Here is a 26,526-nt window from a genome sequence, read left to right on the forward strand (position 1 = left end):
AAAAAATATTTTAAAATGCTGCAACTAATAAAGAAATGCCAGAAGGTATTACATGAAAGAGTATCATTTGTGTTATTATGTGTTAACAGTTGGATACAGACATTTTTTAAAAAACTGAAATAGCCATTTCCATCATCACCTTCTTTATTTTCTCTCTTTTCTCAGCCTTCCTAAAATAGGGTTACTCCATCTCATCTCCATTGAATTTTACATTTTACTTGACAATGAAATATGTCAAGCTAAATACTTCTTAGAATATGGCTATTAAACTATAGTATCTGGAATATTAATTGAAGAAGATACTGTGATAGTTATATTTAAGTCAAGCATTTCTAAAAATTAGCAGGACATTCAAATGTTGAAAAAGCTGAAAGTCCTTTTCTCCCTGAAATGAAACAGTGATAAAACTCCAATAAAAAGTGTTCAATAGATATAAAACAAGAACTTGTTTTTTGGATTTTTGATATTAGTTTTCCAGTTCAAATTTTCAGATTTTTATTAAAAACAGCTCTTTATCCTCTGTACCTCAGATGAATGAAAGAAAAAAGAAAGCTGTTAAAGTGTGCTAACAGTGGGACTTTTGGAGGGCCTTGAAGTTGTTAAGTTAATAAATGTCTTTTATTTAATATTTGTTAATCACTATAAACTTTTCATATGCTTTTAAAACAGGAGCTCTAGCTCCACAACTAAGTCTCTTTTATATGCTTCCTCCAGCCACAGGAATTTTACATACGCTGTTCCTACTTTTCTTCCTCCGTATAAATCTTACTTTCCATGCAGATCTCAGCACTTGTTCTTCTTCTGGGAAACTGTCTCCCTGATCAATCAACTTCTCTCCACTCTAGGCTTTCTTGTCTGCTAGCGCATCTCATTCATAACATCATAACAAACAAATATGATGTAACTTGCCCGTTGTTTGAGTGATCATGAGATAATTTCCACCTTCTACCTGAACTCTATGCACCAGGAGGCCAGGGACTGACTCTCCTTTCATTCTCCATTTTTATCCTCAGAGTTTAACAGAATAACTGACACCTCTAATGGGAACTCAGAAAATGGTTGAGTGAGTAAAGGTGTTAGTGAATGAACAAGGGGTGATAATGGAGATTTAAATAGCACACTACATATAAAACCACAAAAACGAGAACTGTTGAATACAGTAGAAGGACAAACAGATGACAAAGCTAGAAATATTGACAGGACTTTGTGCTAATCCAAAGAATTTGAATTAATTGTATCTTAACTACTATGAAGTATTTTAAACAGGGGATAATGTAGTTCCACTCTTCATTTTGGAAGTAACAACTTGGAATCATGTGAACTCAGAACTGAAAGAGGATGTTGGAAGCAGGGTGATGAATTAGAAAGACATGACATCGCTCGGACACTTCTATTTGGTTTCAAAAGCTTTTTGCTTTGTCTTGCAGGTTGATCGCCAACCCCAGTTTATTCAAGGCTACCGAGTGATGTACCGTCAGACTTCAGGCCTGCAGGCTACAACAGCGTGGCAGAATTTAGATGCCAAAGTCCCAACTGAGAGAAGTGCTGTCTTAGTCAATCTGAAAAAGGGGGTGACTTACGAAATTAAAGTTCGACCGTATTTTAATGAGTTCCAAGGAATGGATAGTGAATCTAAAACAGTTCGTACTACTGAAGAAGGTCAGTATTCAGATTTCTAACATGAACCAACCTTAAACCATAATGAAATCAACTTCTGTTGAAGTTCTAGTTTTATCATCTTCCTTAGAAGAGTACCAATAGAGAATTCTAAGAGTGAACCTGAGAAGTGTCTTTTTTCTTCTTTTATTCTGAGAAGTTCATAGAATCTAACAGCTCAAAAATTGTTAGTACAGGTTTGTGTGCCTGATGCACAGTGAGACCAAACAGACCAAAATATCGGAGTTCAGAGCAGAGAAAGGTTTATTGCAGGGCCGTGCAAGGAGATAGGTGGCTTATGCCTTAAAAAGCCTGACCTCCTCAAAAGTTTTCAGCAAGTCTAATACACAGTTTTCTTATTGGCTGATGGTGAGGTAATAGGGTGAAATCACAGGGGTTAATAATATCAGTCCTTAGACTCCAGTAGTCCTGGGGCTGTGTGCTCATGGTCCTCAAGCAGTTAACATCTTTCATTTTGTGGGGGCTTTTCCGCATCTCTATAACAACCCAGGAAATGTGCATCAAATACTGCTATCTAGGTACTTCAGAGAGGGGGACTAAAGCAGGGGATAAGGGGGAAGACATGTCCCAGGAAGGCACCACAGGGTCCTGTTTGGTTACAAACTGACATTCAAGTAATTTGAATTTTTCTTAAGGAAACATTAGCTTCAACTCTTGTTGGTCTGTACACTGGAATTTGATTATAATACTTTCCCTTTTTGTTTTCACACATGGCTTTAGCTCATTTAGCTTCATTAAAGGACAAGCTAATGGAAACTCAAGTACACAGGCTGTCCTTTGTCCCTCCTCTGTTTTTGGTGTAGTAAAGCATGACATTCCCTTTTATAAGCCTCCTTCCCCTTGAGCTCTGCCAGTCAGATTCATAATTTCTAATCCGGAAGGCCATTTGAATGTTTGCAATAGCATTCTTCTTAATGATGTCCCCTCTCCATTTCCCCTTGGTAACTTTTCTTGTTGCAGATAGTTTAAAATCAATCTGCGATGGACATAAAATTAATATAGTCTCAACTAGTCCATTTTCTAGTTTCCCCTTCCCTAAACTAGAAATTGGCAATGAATGGCATCATCAAAGTACAAAAAGTCATATGCAAAGTATAATAAATCCCCACCTTTTCTGCTTCTCTGCTAATTTTTATGTAAAAAGCCTTTTTTCTAAACATATTTTATATAAATCAGTATAAAAGCAGCCTTAAGAAAATATGTGTAGATTGTTCATGCTAACACACAGATATACATCTCCAACCAAAGAGCCTTTAAATTATATATATCTTATAATTAGCAATACAGAGAAAGGTTATCTTCACATTGGTTTACAGTGTGATATACTGACACGGGGAGAAGTGCATATTTTTAAAGGCATCATTAATTGTCCTTTACGATTTATAAAGAAAAAATTACTAAAATTTAATAATAGGATCTTTGTCTCCCATTAAATTTTGCTTTATGTGGAAAACATATAAACTAATGAGTGGGGTGGGTAAATTTCATACAGAATGCTATGTTTGAAGCACACTTCCAAAAATCAGTTTCACTGCAGTTAGACTTTTTCTCCGGAATAGACATTTGTCACCGTTAGATTTACGTTCATCTCCTTTTTCTGTGGCTCCTGAAGGGAACAAATGGGACTCAGCTGGGCTGTGTCTGGGAACGATGAGTGGGCTCTTTCACATCTGGGTAATAATTGACCTGTCAGGAAATAGGCACCGTGTTCTCGCCACGCCAGCAGTAAGGGAAATGAGAAACCAGTTCTCCAAAGTGTTACTTTTCAATAAAGTCTACCTAATGACTACAAAACCAGTAGGCAAACAGTTGGATTTATGTCATTGTGCCACATTTCAGACCAGCATTATCACATAGAGGAGTAATAAAGGGCAGTATTGTGGTAACGTGTCTGTGTGTGTTTTCTGCACGGACCATACTTCAGTGAAATGTGTTGTGATCATTTATCAAACACGGAAAACTTTATTGGTAAGCTTTTAAGTATCTTTTATGATTGAAGTGTACACATTTTCAAAGAACTAAATTATGTAGTTATGAAAACATTAATCTTATATGTAAAAATTCTTTCATACCTCAAAATTATATGACTTTTGCTTCAAGGGTTAGTACTTCGATTTGCTTTTTCAACTGTTGGCTTAAGCTCAGAGTTATACTGAGAATTGATGTTTTCCAGGAAAATTAGTATGACTTAGCTCTCAAATACACTGGATAGGAGATACTACTACTGTCCAAAATCAAGAATTATTTCTTATTCATCTTTTCTTTGTATAATTGTAATTAGTTATGGGAAAAACCATAAAGGAAGAGAATTGTAGGAAACTAAAATCTGTCCGTTTCATGATCCAACATGAACTGTTTTCATTAATATCTTCAGAGTTCCTTGCCCATCAATGTAAAATAAGTTTCAAATCTTAAATTATGAATCAGTTTACAACAATCAATTATGTTTCTCATTATGAGAACAAAACTGTCTTTTCTCTGTGTTGGTGAAATTTATAGCTATGTTTCTGTTTTTATGTATTAAACATAAACCAAAACAAAACAAAAAGATAGTAATGCTACTACTCAGAAATAATGGCTGGTCAAATTTTGGAATGCATCCTCTCAGAATACTTTTGATAGCAATGTTTTTGTTGTTGTTGTTTTGCTTATTTGTTTTACAAAAGAGGAGCCTGTTAGAGGCAGAAGAGTCAAGGTTCTAAAATCAGACATACCTGGTTCAAGTTCTCCCTCAGTTTGACTTAGATAAGTCTATTATAGTAGCTTTCCTTTTCCTTATCTGTAAAACTAAGATGCATTGTTTTTTATTTCCTGTGAATTTTTTTGTGTGAGAATGTTATTTTTACTGTGAAAATTAAACCTTAGTCTTACCTCAGTTCTAGGCATATAGGAGACACAAACTCAAATGTTAACTGTTAAATTTATTGTTGAGGACATATCACTGTAGCTGTTTTATTTGCTTTAAATCTATCCATTATATTTAAAGGATTTTTTTTAACCGTTCACTGTTCATTCAGAACTACTAGAAACAAGACCCTCTTGCATCTTGTCTTTATATTCATATTCTATAAGCAGCATTAATGCACATTAAGACTTACAATTAGGGTTTATTCTAATGACTTCTTCTGCAGCCCCAAGTGCCCCTCCACAATCTGTCACTGTGCTGACTGTTGGAAGCCACAATAGCACAAGTATTAGTGTTTCCTGGGATCCTCCTCCTCCAGATCATCAGAATGGAATTATCCAGGAATACAAGGTAAGGCCTGGATGAAGAAGAAAGGTTCACAGATAAAACTTCCCAGAGAAGTCTCAGGGTTATGTGGATGGGAAGTATTTCTGGTGGCCTTCTTACTGAGTTTGAGTGTAAAGAAATATATGTTTGTGCGACTTGTAAAGAAGCAAATGCACAGAATTCATAGAACCTAAATCCAAGCTCACAAATAACACAGACTCAGTTGGACAAGTAAACCATAATAGTGCAGTGGTTATTTTTATATATTTATATACACACACACACACATATATATATATATGTATAATACACACACATATATATGTATAAATATATATATATATATAAATGTGGTTGCAGAACTTCAGGAATTTACAAAGATGGAGTAGAGGGTAGATAGTGAAGCCCTGTCCTAGAAACTGTCTTTATCTTTGTTAGACTTCTCTGTAATGGGATTATGTTGTTTAGTTTCTAAGTCGTGTTCCTCCGACTCTTTGCAATCCCATAGACTGTAGCCAGCCAGGCTCCTCTGTTCATGAGATTTTGCAGGCAAGAATACCAGAGTGGGTTACCGGTTCCTTTTCCAGAGGATCTTCCCAACCCAGGGATCGAACTCATCTCCTCCATTGACAAGCATTGGCAGGCTTTTGCAGGTGGATTCTTGCCACTGAGCTACCAGGGAAGACCACAGGCCTTAGGCAGCTATTTTTTAAATGTTTTCTCATAAAAAGATGCTTTGCGGGTTTATAGTGTTGCCTGGAGAATCCCAGGGATGGGGGAGCCTGGTGGGCTGCCATCTATGGGGTCGCACAGAGTCAGACATGACTGAAGGGACTTAGCAGCAGCAGCAGCAGTGTTGGGATAGAGATAGGAAGTACCATCTCCCACTCTAAATTCTTTTACCAAGTTCTTGAGGTTCTGGAAAATATTTCACTTAAGAGCTGCATGCTCAGTCTCTCAGTCGTGTCTGACTCTTTGCGACCCCCTGGACCCCTCCAGGCTCCTCTGTCCATGGGGATTCTCCAGGCAAGAATACTGGAGTGGGTTGCCACGCCCTCCTCTAGGCGATCTTCCCAACCCAAGGATTGAACCCAGGTCGCCCACATTGCAGGGGGATTCTTTACCATCTCAGGCACCAGAGCTTCCCAATCCAGGGATTGAACCTGCATCTTCTGCATTGGCAAGCAGATTCTTTACGACTAAGCCACCACGGAAGCCCTGAGAAAAGGGAGCCATTGAAAACACAAATTTTAGAAAGCTTTCATTTTTCAACTGATGAATTTGTTGCTATTTAGAAACAATATATCCATTGTTTCTTCACCATCATTTGAGAGACATCATTTGAGAAACGCAAGTTGTCTAACTTTGAGAAATGATTCTGATTAATTGTGATATGATTAGACCATATGGGTGAGTAAAACATATCATTAAACCTTGTAAAAATTCAAAACTCTAAATTTTTTTGCCATTAATAAATATTTGTAGAATTGTGACAATAATACACTAAGTAGATCTATTAGAAAAGAAAACTAGACACCCCACCTCACCCCAGAAATTCAAAGTTGGTGTGTGAAATTAAGCTGAATAATTTTATTCAAAACATTATTACTTCTAGGGAAAAAAATGTTAAAGTACAGTTTTCCTAAGTTAATGGTTAAGTTACTGAAGCAAATGGATTAAATTTGCATAAAATTTATTTTAAAATTATTGCCATCACTTTATAAAGAAATGTGTCTAAGAATATAAGAGTAAGTGCTTTTATAATAGAATAATTACATAAATTATGAAATTTTATAAGCATTAAGATACATTCATACTGGATGAAGCACAAGCTGAAATCAAGATTGCCCGGAGAAATATCAATAACCTCAGATATGCAGATGACACCACCCTTATGGCAGAAAGTAAAGAACTAAAGAGCCTCTTGATGAAAGTGAAAGAGAAGAGTGAAAAAGTTGGCTTAAAACTCAACATTCAGAAAACTAAGATCATGGCATCCAGTCCCATCACTTCATGGCAAATAGATGGGGAAACAGTGGCTGACTTTTTTTGGGGGGGCTCCAAAATCACTGCAGATGGTGATTGCAGCCATGAAATTAAAAGACTCTTATTCCTTGGAAGGAAAGTTTTGACCAACCTAGACAGCATCTTAAAAAGCAGGGACATTACTTTGTCAACAAAGGTCCATCTAGTCAAGGCTGTGGTTTTTCCAGTAGTCATGTATGGATGTGAGAATTGGACTGTAAAGAAAGCTGAGCACAGAAGAATTGATGCTTTTGAACTGTGGTGTTGGAGAAGACTCTTGAGAGTCCCTTGGACTTCAAGGAGATCCAACCAGTCTATCCTAAAGGAAATCAGTCCTGGGTGTTCATTGGAAGGACTGATGTTGAAGCTGAAACTCCAATACTTTGGCCACCTGATGCAAAGAGCTGACTCATTTGAAAAGACCCTGATGTTGGGAAAGATTGAAGATGGGAGGAGAAGGGGACAACAGAGGATGAGATGATTGGATGGCATCAGGGACTCAATGGACATGAGTTTGGGTAAACTCTGTGAGTTGGTGATGGACAGGGAGGCCTGGCGTGCTGCAGTTCATGGGATCGCAAAGAGTTGGACACAACTGAGCGACTGAACTGAACTAAGACACATTGTTTTAAAAGCAAAGAATTATCTACCTTGGTGTATGTGTCTGTGCTTTAATTAGTTTAGGATGTTACTTTTGTATCATCGAGGACTAAATATCTTCAATCCATTCATTTAAATATTTATTTTTTCACAACATGATAATTTTTCATAAGTTGTAAATTTTCTCACTCATGAGTTTGTCCTGTTTTGGTACAAATGTGTATCTTTTGGTAAGGGTTAAATATTCCTCCATTAGTAACTTAGGTTTCATAGACTAAAAGAAGTCTGAAATTCAAAGTCATTATGTTAATTTAAAGAAAAAGTATCATTAATTTACCTATTTCAGAAACAAATTGTGGATTTTCCTCCTTTTGTCTCCCCATGCAGATTATTAATTCTATATAATAGAAATATAAGTGTACACAGAATTTTTTACAACACATTTTACAAGCAGATTTTCACATCCCAAAAGAAAATATGACTTTAAATTTAATTCTTATTGGAAGTGCAAGCCTAGCATCCCTCACAGCAGTGTTTAAGGACTTCTCACCACTCTGTTCATTCTCATACATGTGTATGTGTGTGTAGATATGTTTTGATCAATATTAAGATTTATTACTGTCAATGTAAATATTGACTTTAATTTTACCTCAGTCAATACCTATAACTTTAGTCAGTTAATCTTGTTAACTACCTCTGTGTAAGTTAATATTTTCTTAAATGAAATATAAATTACTTAGATATGCACCTATATACTTCAGATACTACAACTCATAATCACCATATTTTAATAGATTATATGCATAGTAAATCTTGATAAATGAATTAACCAGAGGAATTTATGTGTTTTAATCCATACCTAAATACTGTTTGCAACCAAGGACCCCTTTCCAGACTTTGCAGAGATGTTGAGGAAATTGAATCACTGTTCTGTGAGCATTCAGTGTGTGGCGTTTTTTGGAGTTTTTTTGGCCACTCCAAATAATATGTGGGATTTTCGTTCCCCGACCAGTATCAAACCCATGACCCTGGCTCCCCAGTGGTAACAGGGATTCAACCACTGGACACCAAAGAAGTCCCAATATTCAGTGTTCCTTGTAAAATACAAAGGAATGCTGCAGTGTTTTAGTTTCTTTTATTTTTCCTTTAACACACACACATGTGCACAGACATGCACACATACAAATATACATAAACATATATATATATATAAACAGACTAAGTTAGGCATTCAAAAATGTCATTTACAAATAAGCCTAGAAAATAGACTGGTCACTACTGAAAAATGTAATCAATTATAATGAACTAATTACCAGAAAAGATAATTTTATATTCTTTTGGTATTCACTTTACATTTCTATAGATCTGGTGTCTGGGGAATGAAACACGATTCCACATCAACAAAACTGTGGATGCAGCCATTCGGTCTGTAATCATTGGTGGATTATTCCCAGGTATTCAGTACCGGGTAGAGGTTGCGGCTAGTACCAGTGCAGGAGTTGGAGTAAAAAGTGAGCCACAGCCAATAATAATTGGTGAGTACCTATCTACATAATCTGTGCTTTAAAATCAGTCAACTGGGAACAAGGTGGATTATTTTTTTGAATCTACATCCCAACAGTGGGTATTCGGTAAATAATGAGTAATCTGATACACACATCATATAGACAAATAGTTATGACTAGAGTTTCTAACAAGAAAGTTTAGCAATTGTTCATACTCTTAGGATATCCACAAACTTCTTAAAATAATAATGATTAAGATTTTAAATGCTGAAAGTTGGTTTGAAAATTATTTTTAATCAATAGTTTCATTAGTAATTTTGATGCCTTTGAAATATAGTAGGAAATGAGGCAGTTATTGAAGAAGGGTGTTATGTTTCACATTTATATGCTTTTTCTTAGCTAGAGAAATGTCAAAAAATAAACAGAAACAGGCCAAAAGAAACTTTGTAATCCAAATAAACTATCCCAAAGAAGAAATCCCTATTCAGTCTACTAGCATCGTTATAGAAAATTGCTCCCTATCACCATGCATTATGTTTGACTTTTCTTGAAATATATATAAATGGAATTGTACAGAATATAGTATTTTGTGTCTTTCTTCACTAAATGTAGTATTTTTGAGATTCTCACATATATGTATTATGCAATTCATACGTTTTGTTTCTGAGCAGTATTCAATTGTGTGAATGTATCATATTTTGTTTCTGTTTTTCTCTTGAGAAAATGTGTAAATTTTTAGGAGGATATATGTTTTTATTTCTTGTGGAGAATGACCTAGACGTAGAATTTCTGGGTAAAAGCACTGATGTATTTGAGTTTATAGGAAACTTAAGTATTTCTTCATACTGTATTTTGTACTCTCACTCAAAAAGAATATGACTCCCAATTTTTATACTGCCACACTGACATTTGATATTGCCATGTGTCATTATAGTCACTGCAGTGAGTTTAAGATTCCCCCGCTGTCATTTAACTTTAGTTTTCTGTGATGACTAATGATGTTGGGCAACTTCATGTGTTCTTATTGACCATTCACATGTTTTCTTTTGTAAAATCTCCAAGTCTTTGCTTTTTAGAAATGGTGCCCTTTGTCTTCCGTTACTGATTGAGAGAAGTTATTTGTTCATTTTTGATATGTTTGCTGTCATAGATTTTTTTGTAAATATTGTCTCACAATCTATGGCTTTCTTATTCCTTTTCTTAATATCATCTTTTGGATGAGCAAAAGTTTTAAATGTACGTGATGTATAATTTATCAAAATTGTATTTCATGTTTAGTGCTTTCTAAGAAACTATGTCCTACATCTAGAGAGCAAATATTTTTTCCAGAAGCTTTACAGTTTTAGATTGCATGCTTAGGTCTATAATTTGTCTTAAAGAAATTGCATGTGGTTAGAGGGTTGAGGTTTATTTGTATCCATATGTAAAACTAAAATACCTAGGCATAGTTCACTGAAAAAGCTTTCCTTTCCCCAGTTAGCTATATGTGTGCATCCATTCCGGATTCTCTATGTTGTTCCATTTATTTATATGTCTTCATAAGCGAAACCACTCTGTCTTGATTACTAATAGCTTATAGAAACTCTTGGAGTCAAATAATGTGAATACTGCATCATTTTCTTCTCCAAAATTGTTTTCACAGTTCCAGACCTTTTGCTTTTCCATATACTTCTCAAATCAGCATGTCAGTTTCTACAAAATTATATTGGAACTGTGATTGAAAATGCAGTGAATCTATATACCAAATTGAAAAGGATAACTATTTTAATAGTCTTTGTTTCTCTCTGAGAACATGATACACCTCTCTATTATATATCTTTATTTTCCTCAACAATATCTTGTAGTTTTCAGTGTATGACCTTAACATATGTTTTGTTAAAATTTTTCTGGAGTATCTAATGTTTTTTTACACTATTATTAGTGGATTTATAAAATTTCATTTTTCAACTATTTTATGTTATATAAAAATTTAATTTTATGTGTTATCCTTTTATCTTATGACCTTACTAACTTCTTCATTTATCTGTTTTAATAGTTTAATATTTTTTCTGAGTGTATTCATAAAATCACGTTTTCTTTCTTCTTATTTATGTTAATACGGTAAATTCTAGTGAAGATTCAAAGGTAAATAAACTTTATATTCCTGGAATAAATCCCACTTAGTCAGGACTTATATTATGCTTTTCACAGATGCTCCTGGATCTGATTTACTAGCATTTTTAAAGAACTTTGTGTCTACACTCATGAGGAATATTGATCAGTAGTTTTCCTCTAATGTCTTTGTCAGGTTTTGGAATCAGGAATGCTAGCTTTATGAGTTTGGAATATTCCTTCCTCCTCTACATTCTGTAAGAGTTTTGACAGACCTGGTACTATTTCTTCCTTAAATGCTTACAGAATTCAGTGATGATATCTGTGCCTAGGGTTTTCTCTGTCAATTATTTTTATTGTTATGAATTTATATTTATTCAATTTTTTTCTTCCCTGTTGGATGTGGTAAATGGATTTATAGTGTTTGCCCGTCAATGAAATTGTCTAATCTGTCTAAACTGTTGAGTTTATTATTAAATGTTTATTTGCCATATCACCTTATTTTTGTAATACCTTTAACTGTAATGTTTGAAAGATGAGCAGTAATGACTTCTCTTTTGTTCTTAAATACTGTGGATTGATGCTGTCTCTATTCTCCTTTTTCATTGCCCACCTACCCTCTCTCTCTTTTCACCCTCTCTCAAATTTGAATCTTGATAAGGATCTATCGATTTTATTAATACATTCAACATACAAAGTTTTGGCTTTGTTAGTTTTATTTTCTAATTAAGCAATTTCTGATATTCTTTCTTCTGTTTACAAAATTAAAAAAAAGATTTAAAAAAATTAAGACAGAAATGATTGAGAATAAATCAATGATTTGGGGCTTTATTGTGAATATTTAAAGTTTTAAATTTTCCCCTGAACACTTATTCAGATAAATTTTACAAATTTGGTGTGTTGTGTTTCCATTTATCATTACGTTGAAAACATTTTTCAGTTTCTGTAAAAAATTTTGATTTTTGTAGAAGTTATTTGGAAATGTGTTATTAAATTTCCAAATGTTTTATTATTTTCCATATAGCTTTTTATTCATTTCTAATTTAATTTCACTGAGATCAGAAAGTATATTTTGCATAAACTTAGCTTTTTAAATATTTTATTTTATAGCCCAGAATTTCGCCTTAGTTAATGTTCCTTGTACATTTAAAAATTAGGTTCATTTGTATTTTTCTAATTTGGAATGGAATGTTCTAAAAATATCAGTCAAATCAGTTGGTAGTATTATTCAGGTCCTTACTTATTTTCTGTTTATTTATTTTTTTGATAATTAAGAAAGCCTGAAAATTCAGTATAATTATAGATTTGTATATTTCTCCTTTTTGTTTGTAAGTTTTTATTTCATGTATTTTGCCACTCTGTTTTAACTAAGTACATATTAGTATTGTTGTCTTAGTTAACTTATGCTTTTTCATTATGAAATGCCCCACTTTATTTCCTGCTGCTGCTACGGAGAAGGCAATGGCAACCCACTCCAGTACTCTTGCCTGGAAATTCCCATGGATGGAGGAGCCTGGTAGGCTGCAGTCCATGAGATTTTTTTGTCTTGGAACTTAATCTTTCTGATGTTACTACAGCCTTATAAATCTTTGTGTTTTTTTAATTTTTTATGTCCTTTAAACTCCTATATCTCTATTTAATGTACATTTCTATTATTTAAATTACATATTGTTCAGCTTTATTTTTTATCCAGTATGAAAATCTCTCGCTTTTAATTGGAGTATTTATTATCTTTGATGTGATCATCAATGTTTTGTAGCTTAGAACTGCCCTTTTCCTCTTTTTCTTTTTTTAATTGAATTTGTTCTTATTTTTCCAAATTTGCTAATTTCTTTAGGATGAATAAGATAATTTTCTGTAGAATATTTTATACTCACTATTGTGATCTGATCTGATCTGATCTGATTGAACTATTAAGTATCCTTATTTTTGCAATGATTGCTCTAGGACTGGCCTAGAACACTGGAGTGGGTTGCCATTTCCTTTTCCAATGCATGAAAGTGGAAAGTGAAAGTGAAGTCGCTCGGTTGTGTCCAACTCTTTGTGATCCCATGGACTGCAGCCCACCAGGCTTCTCCGTCCATGGGATTTTCCAGGCAAGAATACTAGAGTGGGGTGCCATCGCCTTCTCCGATACTGTATCTTAGAAAATATAATTTCATTTCCTCCCTTTCAAGCTTGTTTGCTATTGGTTTAGCTTTTACTTCTATACATGTAATAAAAACCAATAGAAATTTCTGACTTTCTTCACTCTGTATGACAGATCTAGGTCCATCCAAATCTCTACAAATGACCCAATTTCATTCATTTTAATGAATGAGTAATATTCTATCTCTATTTGTATCATATCTTCTTTATCCATCCATCTGTTGATAGGCATTTAGGTTGCTTCCGTATCCTGACTGTTGTTAATAGTCAGTGCTACAATGAACATTGGAGTGCTTGTGTCTTTTTTACTATGGATTTCTCAGGGTATATGTCCGGTAGTGGGATTGCTGGATCATGTGGTAGTTCTAGTTTTAGTGTTTTAGGGAACCTTTATATTATTCTCCATAGTGGATGTATCAGTCTGCTGTATAGCTCAGGGAACCTAGCATGATGATTTGTAGTAAACCAGATGGGTGAGATGGGAGGGTAGGGTGGGAAGGAGGTCAAAGAGGGAGGAGATATATGTCTACATATGACAGATTCACTTCATTGTACAGCAGAAACTAACACAACACTTAAAACAACAATTCAGTTCAGTTCAGTTGCTGTCATGTCCGACTCTTTGCAGCCCCATGGACTGCAACACTCAAGGCCTCTCTGTCCATCACCAACTCCTGGAGTTTACCAAAACTAATGTCCATTGAGTCAGTGATGCCATCCAACCATCTCATCCTCTGTCGTCTCCTTCTCCTCCCACCTTCAATCTTTCCCAGCGTCAGGGTCTTTTCAAATGAGTCAGCTCTTTGCATCAGGTGGCCAAAGTATTGGAGTTTCAGCTTCAGCATCAGTCCTTCCAATGCATATTCAGGACTGATTTCTTTTAGGGTGGACTGGTTAGATTTCTTTGCTGTCCAAGGGAGTCTCAAGAGTCTTCTCCAACACCACATTTCAAAAGCATTAATTCTTTGGCGTTCAGCTTTATAGTCTGACTCTCACATCCAACACAACTACTGGAAAAACCATAGCTTTGACTAGATGGACCGTTTTTGCAAAGTAATATCTCTGCTGTTTAATATGCTGTCTAGGTTGGTCATAACTTTTCTTCCAAGAAGCAGCCATCTTTTAATTTCATGACTGCAGTCACCATCTGCAGTGATTTTGGAGCCCAAGAAAATAAAGTCTGTCACTGTTTCTGTTGTTTCCAATCTATTTGCCATGAAGTGATGGAACCAGATGCCATGATGCTGGTTTTCTGAATATTGAGCTTTAAGCCAACTCTTTCACTCTCCTCTCTCACTTTCATCAAGAGGCTCTTTATTCTTCTTCGCTTTCTGCCATGAGGGTGGTATCATCTGCGTAAATGAGATTATTGATATTACTCCAAGCAATATTGATTCCAGTGTGTGCTTCATCCATTCCAGCATATCTCATGATGTCCTTACTCTGCATATAAGTTAAACAAGCAGGGTGACAGTATACAGCCTTGACATACTCCTTTCCCAATTTGGAACCAGTCTGTTGTTCCATGTCCAGTTCTAACTGTTGCTTCCTGACCCGCATACAGATTTCTCAGGAGGCAGGTCAGGTGGTCTGGTATTCCCATCTTATCTCTTGAAGAATTTTCCACAGTTTGCTGTGATCCACACAGTCAAAGGATTTGGCTTAGTCAATAAAGGAGAAGTAGATGATTTCCCGGAACTCTCTTGCTTTTTCTATGATCCAGCAGATGTTGCCAATTTGATCTCTGGTTCCTCTGCCTTTTCTAAATCCAGCTTGAACATCTGAAAGTTCACAGTTCACGTACTGTTGAAGTCTGGCTTGGAGAATTTTGAGCATTATTTTGCTAGTGCGTGAAATGAGAACAATTGTGTGGTAGTTTGAGCATTCTTTGGCATTACCTTTCTTTGCAAGTGGAATGAAAACTGACCTTTTCCAGTCCTGTGGGCACTACTGAGTTTTCCAAATTTGCTGGCATTATTGAGTGCAGCACTTTCACAGCATCATCTTTCAGGATTTGAAATAGCTCAACTGGAATTCCATCACCTCCACTAGCTTTGTTCGTAGTGATGCTTCCTAATGCCCACTTGACTTCACATTCCAGGATGTCTGGCTCTAGGTGAGTTATCACACCACTGTCATTATCTGGGTCATGAAGATCTTTTTTGTACAGTTCTTCTGTGTATTCTTGCCACCTCTTCTTAATATCTTCTGCTTCTATTAGGTCCATACAATTTCTGTCCTTTATTGAGCCCATCTTTGCATGGAATGTTCCCTTGGTATCTCTAATTTTCTTGAAGAGATCTCTTGTCTTTCCCTTTCTATTGTTTTCCTCTATTTCTTTGCACTGATCACTGAGGAAGGCTTTCTTATCTCTCCTTGCTATTATTTGGAACTCTCCATTCAAAGGGGTATATCTTTCCTTTTCTCCTCTGCCTTTCTCTTCTCTTGTTTTCTCAGCTATTTGTAAGGCCTCCTCAGACAACCATTTTGTCTTTTTGCGTTTCTTTTTCTTGGCGATGGTCTTGATCCCTGCCTCCTGTACAATGTCAGGAACCTTTGTCCATAGTTCTTCAGGCACTCTATCAGATCTAATCCCTTGAATCTATTTTGTCGCTTCCACTGTGTATTGGTAAGGGATTTGATTTAGGTCATACCTGAATGTTCTAGTGGTTTTTCCTACTTTCTTTAATTTAAATCTGAATAATTTAAAAAGATACATGAAGTATTATTGTTGATTTGACTTTAAACAATCTTTCAAATAAAACTAAGAAATAATATTTTGTATTACTCATGTTCCTGGGTTTCATTATCTCTTTAACTCAGGAATGCTATTCAGCTATTTTGGGCTCCCCTTCACAGCATCACATTTTAGATATTATAATCAGACAGAAAGTTATGAATATATTAACATTTTCCTGCTTTATGTCCCTGTTCTGATAATTCTGTGCTTTTATTTCACATACTTTGCTAGGTGAAGTATTTCACATACTAGTTCATGGTGGAATTGCATATCCCACTCCTTTATTCCTACATAGGCAGGAATGAAAGTATCCAGTGAATTATTCACTTTAAATAATACACTTTTCATTTGTTCTCTTTTGAATGTTTTCATTTCCCTCTGAAATTTTCCATATGTTCATTCATAAACTCTATTGTTTTAAGTTATTGAACATATTGTAATGACTGCTTGAAAGTCTTTTCCTCTAATTTAAATATCCATGGCATCTTGTGGTCTATTTCTACTGATTACTATTCCTCTTGATCTTAGGTCATTGTTCCTTCATTTCTTTTGTTGTTGTTGTGACTGTTATTATTGTTTTGTTTGTTTTTGCATACCTGGCAATTTTTTACTGTGTGTTGGACTGTGTATTGTAACAGACTATGCAATTTTGTGATCTTCTGAAGAATGTTGGTTTTTTACCTAGAGACAATTAGGTTACTAGCTGATCATCTTGATCTTGTGGAGGTTTTTTTTGCATTTTGCTAGTATGGACTATTTATCTTTTGACAATATACTCAGGCCAAACCTCAGTTTACTTATTTATTTTACTTCTAAGGCATGGAGCCCCTGAGTTTTCAGTGAAAAGCCTAATATGTTTATCTGATCTGCCTAACTCAGTGGAATTTAAACTTTACAGTGTCTGCAGTGAGAGAGTCTGATCAGCCTCTTCTGCTTTTTACCTTTTGAGTTTCACCAGATCCTTGAAAGTGTCCTTCTACCTGCACAATTCGTAGTTCAGTCTAGGACTGAGGGAGAATTTATGCACATATTTTAGAACATTACCCTCCTCTCTCTCCCTCTTTCACATTATCTCTCCCTTAATTTTTAGTCACACTGACTGCTGTGAATGCTGCTCTCTGACATCTCCTACAAATAAAATTGTGATTTTCAGCTTGGGTTCTAGCTCCCTAGCACTGCATGGATTGAGCTCTCTAGGGGGCTAGAAAGCTTCATAAATGCAGATTTTTTTTTTCCTGAGTGGTTTTATTCTTTCAAAAAGCAAATCCCTTCAGATCACCCTGATTTTATTTGTCATTGTCTTTAGCTTGTTAAATATTCTTCCTAGAGTTTATATATTTTAAAAATACTTGTCCAGAGTTTAATACAAGCAAATGTGCCATTCCCATGCTTTTCTGTTTATTTTCAGAAATGATGCATCTAGAGCATACTATCAAAATCTGGGAAATTGTTTCTTATTACAAAGCCATTTATTGTAAATGAAGAGATTTAACATTCAGTCATATGCTTTCCAGGTGGCTCAGTGATAAAGAATCCACCTGCCAATGCAGGAGACGCAGGAAATGTGGTTTCTATCCCATGGTAGGAAAGATTCCCTAGAGGAGGAAATGGCATCACACTGCAGCATCTTGCATGTAAAATCCCGTGGACAGTGGAGCCTGCAGGCTACAGTCCATGGGGTTACACAGAGTTGGACACAACTGAGCACACGTGCATGAAATATTCAGTCATGATGTTAAACATTCTTAGATTCTCCAAGTGTTCTTTCTTTTATATATTAAAAGCATTAAAAAAGTTATAGTGTTAACTTTTCTTTAAATTGTATTCCCTTTCTTAATTAGTCATACAGACTGAATTAATTTCTTAACCTAAGGGAAGCCTATAATCTTGGCCCTTCTGAGATTTTCCGAAGTAAATTGGAATAAGAAATAAAGACAGATACACCCAAAAGGATTTAACAGATTTAGATATAGATACACGTTCTTATTTCTACATGTTTTCTAAATAATATTTAGAATATGTTATTAAGAAATAAAACAGTAAGTTTTCACTTAAAAATTATGAAACATATTTGAAAGGCTCCCCTAGTGGCTCAGACAGTCAAGAATCTGCCTGTAATGCAAAAGACCCAGGTTCAACCCCTGGGTTGGGAAGATCCCCTGAAGAAAATAATGGCAACCCACTCCAGTATTCTTGCCTAGAGAATCCCAGGGACAGAGGAGCCTCATGGGCTACAATCCATGAGGTCACAAAGAATCAGACACAACTGAGCAACTATCACACTTCAAAACGTGTAGTTTTATAGGACAGCTCCTTGATAAGTAAGCAAAGCATTTTTTTCACTGCCCCTCTAGCATATATGTATAGAAAATTTGACTGAATATAATTTTTCTAAATCAAAGGCCAGTAGGATTATCAAACATCTATATTTCCCTTTCATGGTTTCTTTTTTACTATTATCTTTGCTAATAAATAAATACTCTTGTATTATTTTAAAAAGATTGAGTGATCAAGTGGATAATGTGTAATTTGTTTACATATCATACAACTTTTCAGATTTTATATGAAATAAAAAATAAAATAATAAGTAATATTTCTATCTCCTCTTTATATGGATAGAATATTACCTTATCCAAGATCTAATTATAGAAAATAGAATTGCACCACTTGAAATAAATTAGAAACACAAACAACACACACACACACATGCACAATTCAATTTGAAAAAGGCTATTTGTCCTCAAAAGATTTATTTCTTTTTAATATCCACTGTTGTACTGTTTAATTGTTTCTTTAATTACTCCCACATATCTACCTTAACATCTTGTCTGATAACCTTATCTACACAACTGTTATTCCTTAGTTGAAAAGTGATTTAGTGATGGCTAATCTCCTCTTCTCTTTCAATTTATGCTTTCCCTATTGTCTACTCAGTACTGGAAACAGCACTTGAAGTGACTCAAGCTCTTCCTCATTTCCCCTTTGCTTTAATTAAATCATGTATTGGCATTTGATGTAATTTATGGCTGATAATTTTAGATTTGTCTTATGCCAGACAATGTACTGTTTCATCTATTCCTTGTCAGCTGAGCTTTTATTCCAGAAAGCTACATTAAAAGGACCTTTAATTAAAATATTATGTAAATATAATAAGCAGCCTCACCCAGGCTTAACAGTAATATTGTTCTTTTGTCTGCCACTTCCGCTGTTAAACTGACTTTTACATCAAAATATCCATAATTCTATTTGCAACTGCACACACAAAAAAGCAACCAAATATATTTACATATATAAGCATCAAACAACCATGTCATATAATAAACTTTTATTGACTTAAAAGTCTCCATAATCTTGCTTAATAATATAGCTTGTTTCTGTAATCATTTGGCCATTTCACGCTTACCTTACATAGTTGGTAATAATATGTGGAACAGCTGCAAACTTTCACAGTAATAGGTACAATCGAATCTGATGTGTCTAATTAATTTTTAGTCCAACAAATTAGTTTGGTTCTTCATTACTCTCCAATGGGAGGGAGACATTATATTTCATTATATTTTTTTTGTCTGAAATAGCAACACACTGTCACAGGTCACACACATCCCATGTCTGTGCTCTAATTAGTTCAACTGACAACATTGTTTCAAAAGTACTAGCTGTACTAGAAACACTACTACACCTTGGGCAACATAAATATTCCACTATATTCAATATGATGTTTTATGACTCTTTTACACAAATGAAGGACAACTTTTCTTTTCTGATTGTGCTATAAGGTGTTTTCTTTTTAGTTATATCTAGTGTTTAGCACAGTATATATATATGAATATGAGCTCATTTTAAATACATGTTAGACTATGTTTATATGTATACTGATTAAAAGCAAATAGAGGAGGAAAATGAATCAGGTTTACTACACAGGTGAAGATGATTTTTAAATCTGGAAATTAACACAAAAGAAACTTCAGAAGTGAAATACTGGACTATATAAAAATTGGACATATCAATGGAACATTATGTGCAAATGTGGGCATGATGAAGGACACAAACAGTAAAGACCTAACAGAAGTAGAACAGATTAAGAAAAGCTCTCAAGAATACAGAGAAAAACTATACAAAGAAGTCTTAATACTCTGAATAACAATGATGATGTGGTCGCTCACCTAGAGCCAGACATCCTGGAGTCTGAAGTCAACTGGGTCTTAGGAAGCAGTACTATGAACAGCCTAGTGGAGGTGATGGAATTCCAGTTGAACTACTTAAAATGCTAAAAGATTATGCTGTTAACATGTTGCACTCAATATGTCAGCAAATTTGGAAAACTCAGCACTGGCTTGGAATAGGAAAGGCCAGTTTTCATTCCAACCCCAAAGATGGGCAATGCCAAAGAATGTTCAAAGTACTGTACATTTGCATTCATTTCTCATGCTAGAAAGTTTATCCTTTAAATCCTTCAAGCTAGACTTCAACAGTATGTGAAGACAGAACTCCAGATGTATAAGCTGGGTTTAGAAAAGACAGAGGAACCAGAAATCAAATTGCCAACATCTGTTGGATCATAGAAAAAAGCAAGGGAATTCCAAAGAAACATCTACTTCTGCTTCATTGACTACACTAAAGCCTTTGATGTGTGGGTCACAACAAACTTTGGAAAATTCTCTAAGATATGAGAATACCAGACCACCTTACCTGTTTCCTGAGAAAGCTGTATACAAGTCAAGAAGCAACAGTTAGAACATGACATGGAACAACTGACTGGTTCAAAATTGGGAAAGGAGTATGACAAGGCTGTATATTGTCACCCTGCTTATTTAAATTATATGCAGAGTACATCATGCGAAATGCCAAGCTGGATGAATCACAAACTGGAATCAAGATTGTCAGGAAAAATGTCAACAACCTCAGATATCCAGATAATACCACACTAACTGTATGGATGTGAGAGTTGGACTGTGAAGAAAGCTGAGCGCCAAATAATTGATGCTTTTGAACTGTGGTGTTGGAGAAGACTCTTGAGAGTCCCTTGGACTGCAAGGAGATCCAACCAGTCCATTCTGAAGGAGATCAGCCCTGGGATTTCTTTGGAAGGAATGATGCTGAAGCTGAAACTCCAGTACTTTGGCCACCTCATGCGAAGAGTTGACTCATTGGAAAAGACTCTGATGCTGGGAGGGACTGGGGGCAGGAGAAGGGGACGACAGAGGATGAGATGGCTGGATGGCATCACTGACTCAATGGACGTGAGTCTGAGTGAACTCCGGGAGTTGGTGATGGACAGGGAGGCCTGGCGTGCTGTGATTCATGGGGTTGCAAAGAGTCAGACATGACTGAGCGACTGAACTGAACTGAACTGAACTGAATGACAGAAATTGAAGAGGAAGTAAAGAGACTCTTTATGAGCGTGATAGGAGAGAGTAAAAAAGCTGGTTTGAAACTGAACATTCAAAAAATAAAGATCAAGTGATCCGGACCCATTGCTTCGTGGGAAATAGAAGGGAGAAAAGTGAAAGCAGTGACAAGTTTTATATTTTGGGGCTCCAAAATCACTGCATATGGTGACTGCAGCCATGAAATTCAAGGATGCTTTCTCCTTGGAAGGAAAACTAAGACAAACTTAGACAGCAATTTAAAAAACTGAGACATCACTGTGCCAGTAAAATTTCATATAGTCAAAGCTTTGGTTTTTCCAGTAGTCATGTACGGATGTGTGAGCTGGACCATGAAGAAAACTGACTGTCAAAGAATTGATACTTTTGAATTGTGGTGCAGGGAAAAATGCTTGAGAGTCCCTTGGACAGCAAGGAGATCAAACAAAGCCAATCCTAAAGGAAATCAACCCTGAATATGCATTGGAAGACTGTTGGTGAACATGAGTTTCCAATACATTGGACACCTGATAGGAAGAGCTGACTCTTTGGAAAAGACCCTGATGCTGGGAAAGATGGAATGCAAAAGAAGTGAGCAGCAGAGGATGGGATGGTTAGATAGCATCACTGACCCAATGAACATGAACTTAAGCAAACTTTGGGAGAGAGTGAAGGACAGAGGAGCCTCACGTGCTGCAGTCCACAGGGTCACAAAGAGTCAGACATGACCTAGCAACTGAACAACAAATAACAAACAAATGGGCATTCTGGTTGGCTTATAAAGTAAAAATTTCTTTCTTATTCATAGTCAGTCTAATATGGGTTCGCAGAATGAAGGATGGGGTTTCTACTCCATAGAGTTTTTCATGAAATGTGGATCCTTCCAGTCAATGGTGTACTGTATCTCATAGGGTCAGCATCCCACGACTGATCCCTTGTTCTATCCAACACCTTAGGAAAGAGAGTATGAAGTGCTGTCACAGTGGTACATGGATTGGTCCAGAGATACCATGCATCTGCTTGTCCAATATTCAGTCACTTTGTTGCACTCGACTACAAGCGAGGCTGGGAGATACAGGCTAATTTTCTTCTCTGGAAGAAAGGTGAAACCTTGGTAAACAAGTCACCTATGGTTTGAAGGACTCTCACATCTAGATAATTTACAACTTATATTCCTACCTGGGGCTTCCTTGATTACTCAGATGGTAAAGAATCTCCAGCAATGCAAACATGGCTGGGCACATACACAAGCACGTGTAAAGAGGTTAATAGGAACACTATAATTTGTGACTCAAGTTATGGTCATGTAAAGCTAAGAGTTACTTAAGACCCACTCAGGTAAAGTAAAAGTAAAGTCTTAGTCGTTCAGTTGTGTCCAACTCTTTGTAACCTCATGGACTGTAGCCTGCCTGGCTCCTCTGTCCATGGGATTCTCCAGGCAACTTACTGGAGTGAGTTGCCATGCCCTCCTCCAGGGGATCTTCCTCGTCTCCTGCGTCTCCTGCATTGCAGGCAGATTCTTTACTGCTGAGCCACCAGGGAAGTCCACTCCTTACATTCATCATCTGGATTAATCCTCCCAAATATATGAAATAGCACTACTGTCACCAGCTAACAGAAACAGGGATTCTAGAAGATTAAGTGCCCTACATAAACCCATTGCTTTCCTAGCTTGGAAGTGACAGAGATGATACTCAGATGTGGAACTTCAAAGACCTTGCTGTTTCCAGTATGTTACAATGCCAGGATAACTAAAACAAGAGAATTACACGTTCCTTTGATATGGTATGCTGAAATTTACCATTTATTTTTTGCTTACAATTTATTTTTTGATTATTTGTTTACTCACTAATGAGATATTGGTGATGGACAGGGAGGCCTGGCGTGCTGTGATTCATGGGGTCGCAAAGAGTCGGACACGACTGAGTGACTGAACTGAACTGAACTGAATGAGATATGATATTAATATGAGAATTCACTTAGTTTCCAGTTTCTGAATTCATCCATCTATTAAATAAGCACCTAAATCTTTGCTCATTAGTAATGTTAGAATTCCATGAGTCTTAAACCTGTTTAAAATTGTGGGTTGAGATTGTCTTTATTATGTCTGAGAGGGCTAAACTGTCAGAAATGTGACAACTTCTGGAATAATCTTAGTTTAGATTTAAATGTATGATTTGTTACATAGACCTTAGAATTAATTTTCAAGTTGTTTTATAGCCAACTTTCAAGTGGATTTTCAAATTAGTTTCAGATACTTTAAGGGCATTTAGGAGTTTTATCTTTCTGTGAGATTTTAACTATAGATACTAATCTCTATGGAAAGATGTTTATGTTATTATCATTATTTAATATAGCAGTTTCAATACCTTCCAGAAAATTAAAATATGTTTGATCAAGGTAAATTATTTGGTAAAATATTAAGAGAAATATTTTGATCATCTGTATTAGGCAGTGCTGTAGGGGAAAGGTAATTTGCAAATATTCAGTTTAAATGTTGTAGTTGCTTTTCTTTTTTTAAATGAGAATTGTCTTACAAAATGCTTTACCTAACTGAAGAAAAGTTATTATTATTTCAGCTCACACACTTGTTTTAGTATTTATATATGAAGCAATAAATCAAGAAGTGGTTCTGAATCTGTCCACAGTAAAACAAAACACGAAAGAGCAATGTTCTTATTCACATTTCAAACTTATGATTTGATTCTCCTTTTGAAACTTATAAAATCTGCTCACCAGTAAATTATGACAGGGTCAGGACACAACAAATATTACCTGCTTCAAAGAAGGTTACACTCTTCTGTGCCTTTGGTGTAGCACGTATGTATTTTTGTGGGGTTTTGGGTCTTAATATTTACTAGCACTAACACCATTGTTTCTTCCACAGGGGGACGAAATGAAGTTGTCATTACCGAAAACAATAACAGCATAACTGAGCAAATCACTGATGTTGTGAAGCAACCAGCTTTTATAGCTGGTATTGGTGGTGCCTGCTGGGTAATCCTGATGGGTTTTAGCATCTGGTTGTACTGGCGAAGAAAGAAGAGAAAGGGACTCAGTAATTATGCTGGTAAGAGGCTATTTCCAGCTAAGAAAATATCTTAGCTTTAGAAATATGATAAAATGCAAGGGAAGGAATGAAACGGGTTATGAAATGAGTGAATGAATGGGTGTTTTTTGCTTGATTTAAACCATGATAAACAACAAGCTTTAATACACTGCTCTTCATCATATCACATTATGACCATAAGGCCATCTTTTTGCCTGTATCTCCAAGGAAGCATAAGAAGAGCACACACCAATAAAGTGATTAGCCATTTTTCTTAATAGTTCAACACACACACACACACACACATAGACTTTGCAAGCTTTGACACCATGTTTGAGAAGTATATTTAAGCAAGAGCATTCCTAAAATGCTCAGGAAAAAAAGAAAAAAGATTTGAAATGTAGTTTTTCATATTTACAGTACAGATTACAAAGGGAAATGTATCCCAGATGGAACATACAAACAAAACAAAAAATGTCACCAGGATTGATGAAACTTATGAGGCATGATTTATTTTACTGGTCTCTTAAATAGAATGTCTACTTTAAAGTGACCAATGAGCATTTTAGAAAGAAGAAAAAACAGAAGCAAAAGAAAGAGAAGAAAAGTAAGATCCTAGATGTTCTACTTGTTTGCGAAAATGTTTTCTTTGAATCCAGAGCAGGAATTTTAAGGATGTCCCAAGTTGTGGCCTTCAAAATACATCCAAGGCAGAAAAAGAGAGAAAATTATCAAGTCAGTGAGTGAAAAATGACCTCGATAATGAAGCTATGTTCAGTTAAAGTTTGAATTACATTCATTTTAAGTACTTTCTCTAACAATGATTAAAAAAAAATGCCTCACAAATACTTTACATTTTCTAAAACAAGGGAACAATTTTAATTTATCATTGTCCTACAAATATTTTTAAAAATTTGAGATATTTTATTCATCTTCTATTTCTGATTTTTACTTTAATAAGAAGCATAAATGTCTTCATAAGTGATTTTACAGCGGCTTCATTACTTATTAAGCTTATCAGCTGCTATAACTTGTAGCATACAAGCTTCTGAGAATAGTTCAAAATGAAAGAAACACCATCCATTTGATCGTTTTCCTTGTTATTGAGTAGTATTTAAATATGATCAGTTGATGATCACATTGTGGCTCATGACTACAGCTTGTAGAAATAATGTTTGTTAGTTACTGGTTAGAATATATTCCCAGGACTAGAGAAGATAGATAGTATAGTGTATTCATTGCAGAAGGGTTTCCATACTTTGTGACTTGCTATTGCTGTGCTGTTCTCATTTCTTACTGGTTGCTGATGCCTGCTTCCTTATGCTCTGTCATCTGAGTGCTTTATCAGCCTGCCAATGAAGGATTCTTCCTGGAAAGGGATGCTGGGCAATGACTGCTGAGTGTCAGAGTCATGAACATTAATAAGACTTTAATGTAACTTCTTGTTTTGCAGTCCAGTCCCCTGCTTTCATTCCTTGAAGATATTGTCCGTTTACCTGTCTGTTTAGTCTGTCACTGTGTTCTGTTTCATCTCTGTGACATGCTCATATTAATCAAAGACTATTTTTGTGTTTATCTCTTTGCTTGACTTTAGTGAAAATAATAAAAGACTGACAATGTCAGTCACCTCAGGGCCCTATTTGGAGTGTTGCATTTTTACCCTCTGTAGGATTTTCATTCACTTCTTCCAAATAGCATTAGTCTTCTAATTAGTAGTTATGTTTTTTTATAAATCATGTCAGAGAGCCTTTCTTCTTTTCTTTCTTCTTCTCTTTAAAAACAGCAGTTCTTTATTTGATTGGAAAATATCTGTTGGTCTTTGAGCTGGACAAGAATAGCACATTTCCTGTTGTCATTTCTCATTGTGATTGATATCCATCTGCTTGTAGAAGAACTGCTAACTCAGAAGGTGCTGTGCCCTTCAAATATTTTGGAATCAGGCCAAGCCACAGAGCAGGCTTTCTGAACCTTTATCCTTAATTGATAGATGGCTGACTCTCAGAATGGATTCACCTTCAGCTGGAAATTTGCCTTCCAGCAACTGCTGTTCTCTTCTAGGTGAGAAGCAAATGAAAATCCACACTACAGGTACT

General features: G+C 35.6%; 1 protein-coding gene across 9 annotated transcripts in view; it reads left to right on the forward strand.

The window, feature by feature from the left end:
* The window catches only part of ROBO2 (roundabout guidance receptor 2), a 665,412-nt gene that overhangs the window by 573,247 nt on the left and 65,639 nt on the right, over window positions 1–26,526 (forward strand). For all 9 annotated transcript variants that reach the window (XM_070367751.1, XM_070367755.1, XM_070367758.1 and 6 more), the window contains 4 exons: window positions 1,428–1,659; window positions 4,809–4,933; window positions 8,898–9,069; window positions 24,272–24,454. In XM_070367751.1, the coding sequence (XP_070223852.1) occupies window positions 1,428–1,659; window positions 4,809–4,933; window positions 8,898–9,069; window positions 24,272–24,454 (712 nt within the window). The remainder of the gene's footprint in view (window positions 1–1,427; window positions 1,660–4,808; window positions 4,934–8,897; window positions 9,070–24,271; window positions 24,455–26,526) is intronic.

This window comes from Bos mutus, chromosome 1 (assembly GCF_027580195.1).
Source record: "Bos mutus isolate GX-2022 chromosome 1, NWIPB_WYAK_1.1, whole genome shotgun sequence".
In the NCBI taxonomy this organism is placed as follows: domain Eukaryota; kingdom Metazoa; phylum Chordata; class Mammalia; order Artiodactyla; family Bovidae; genus Bos; species Bos mutus.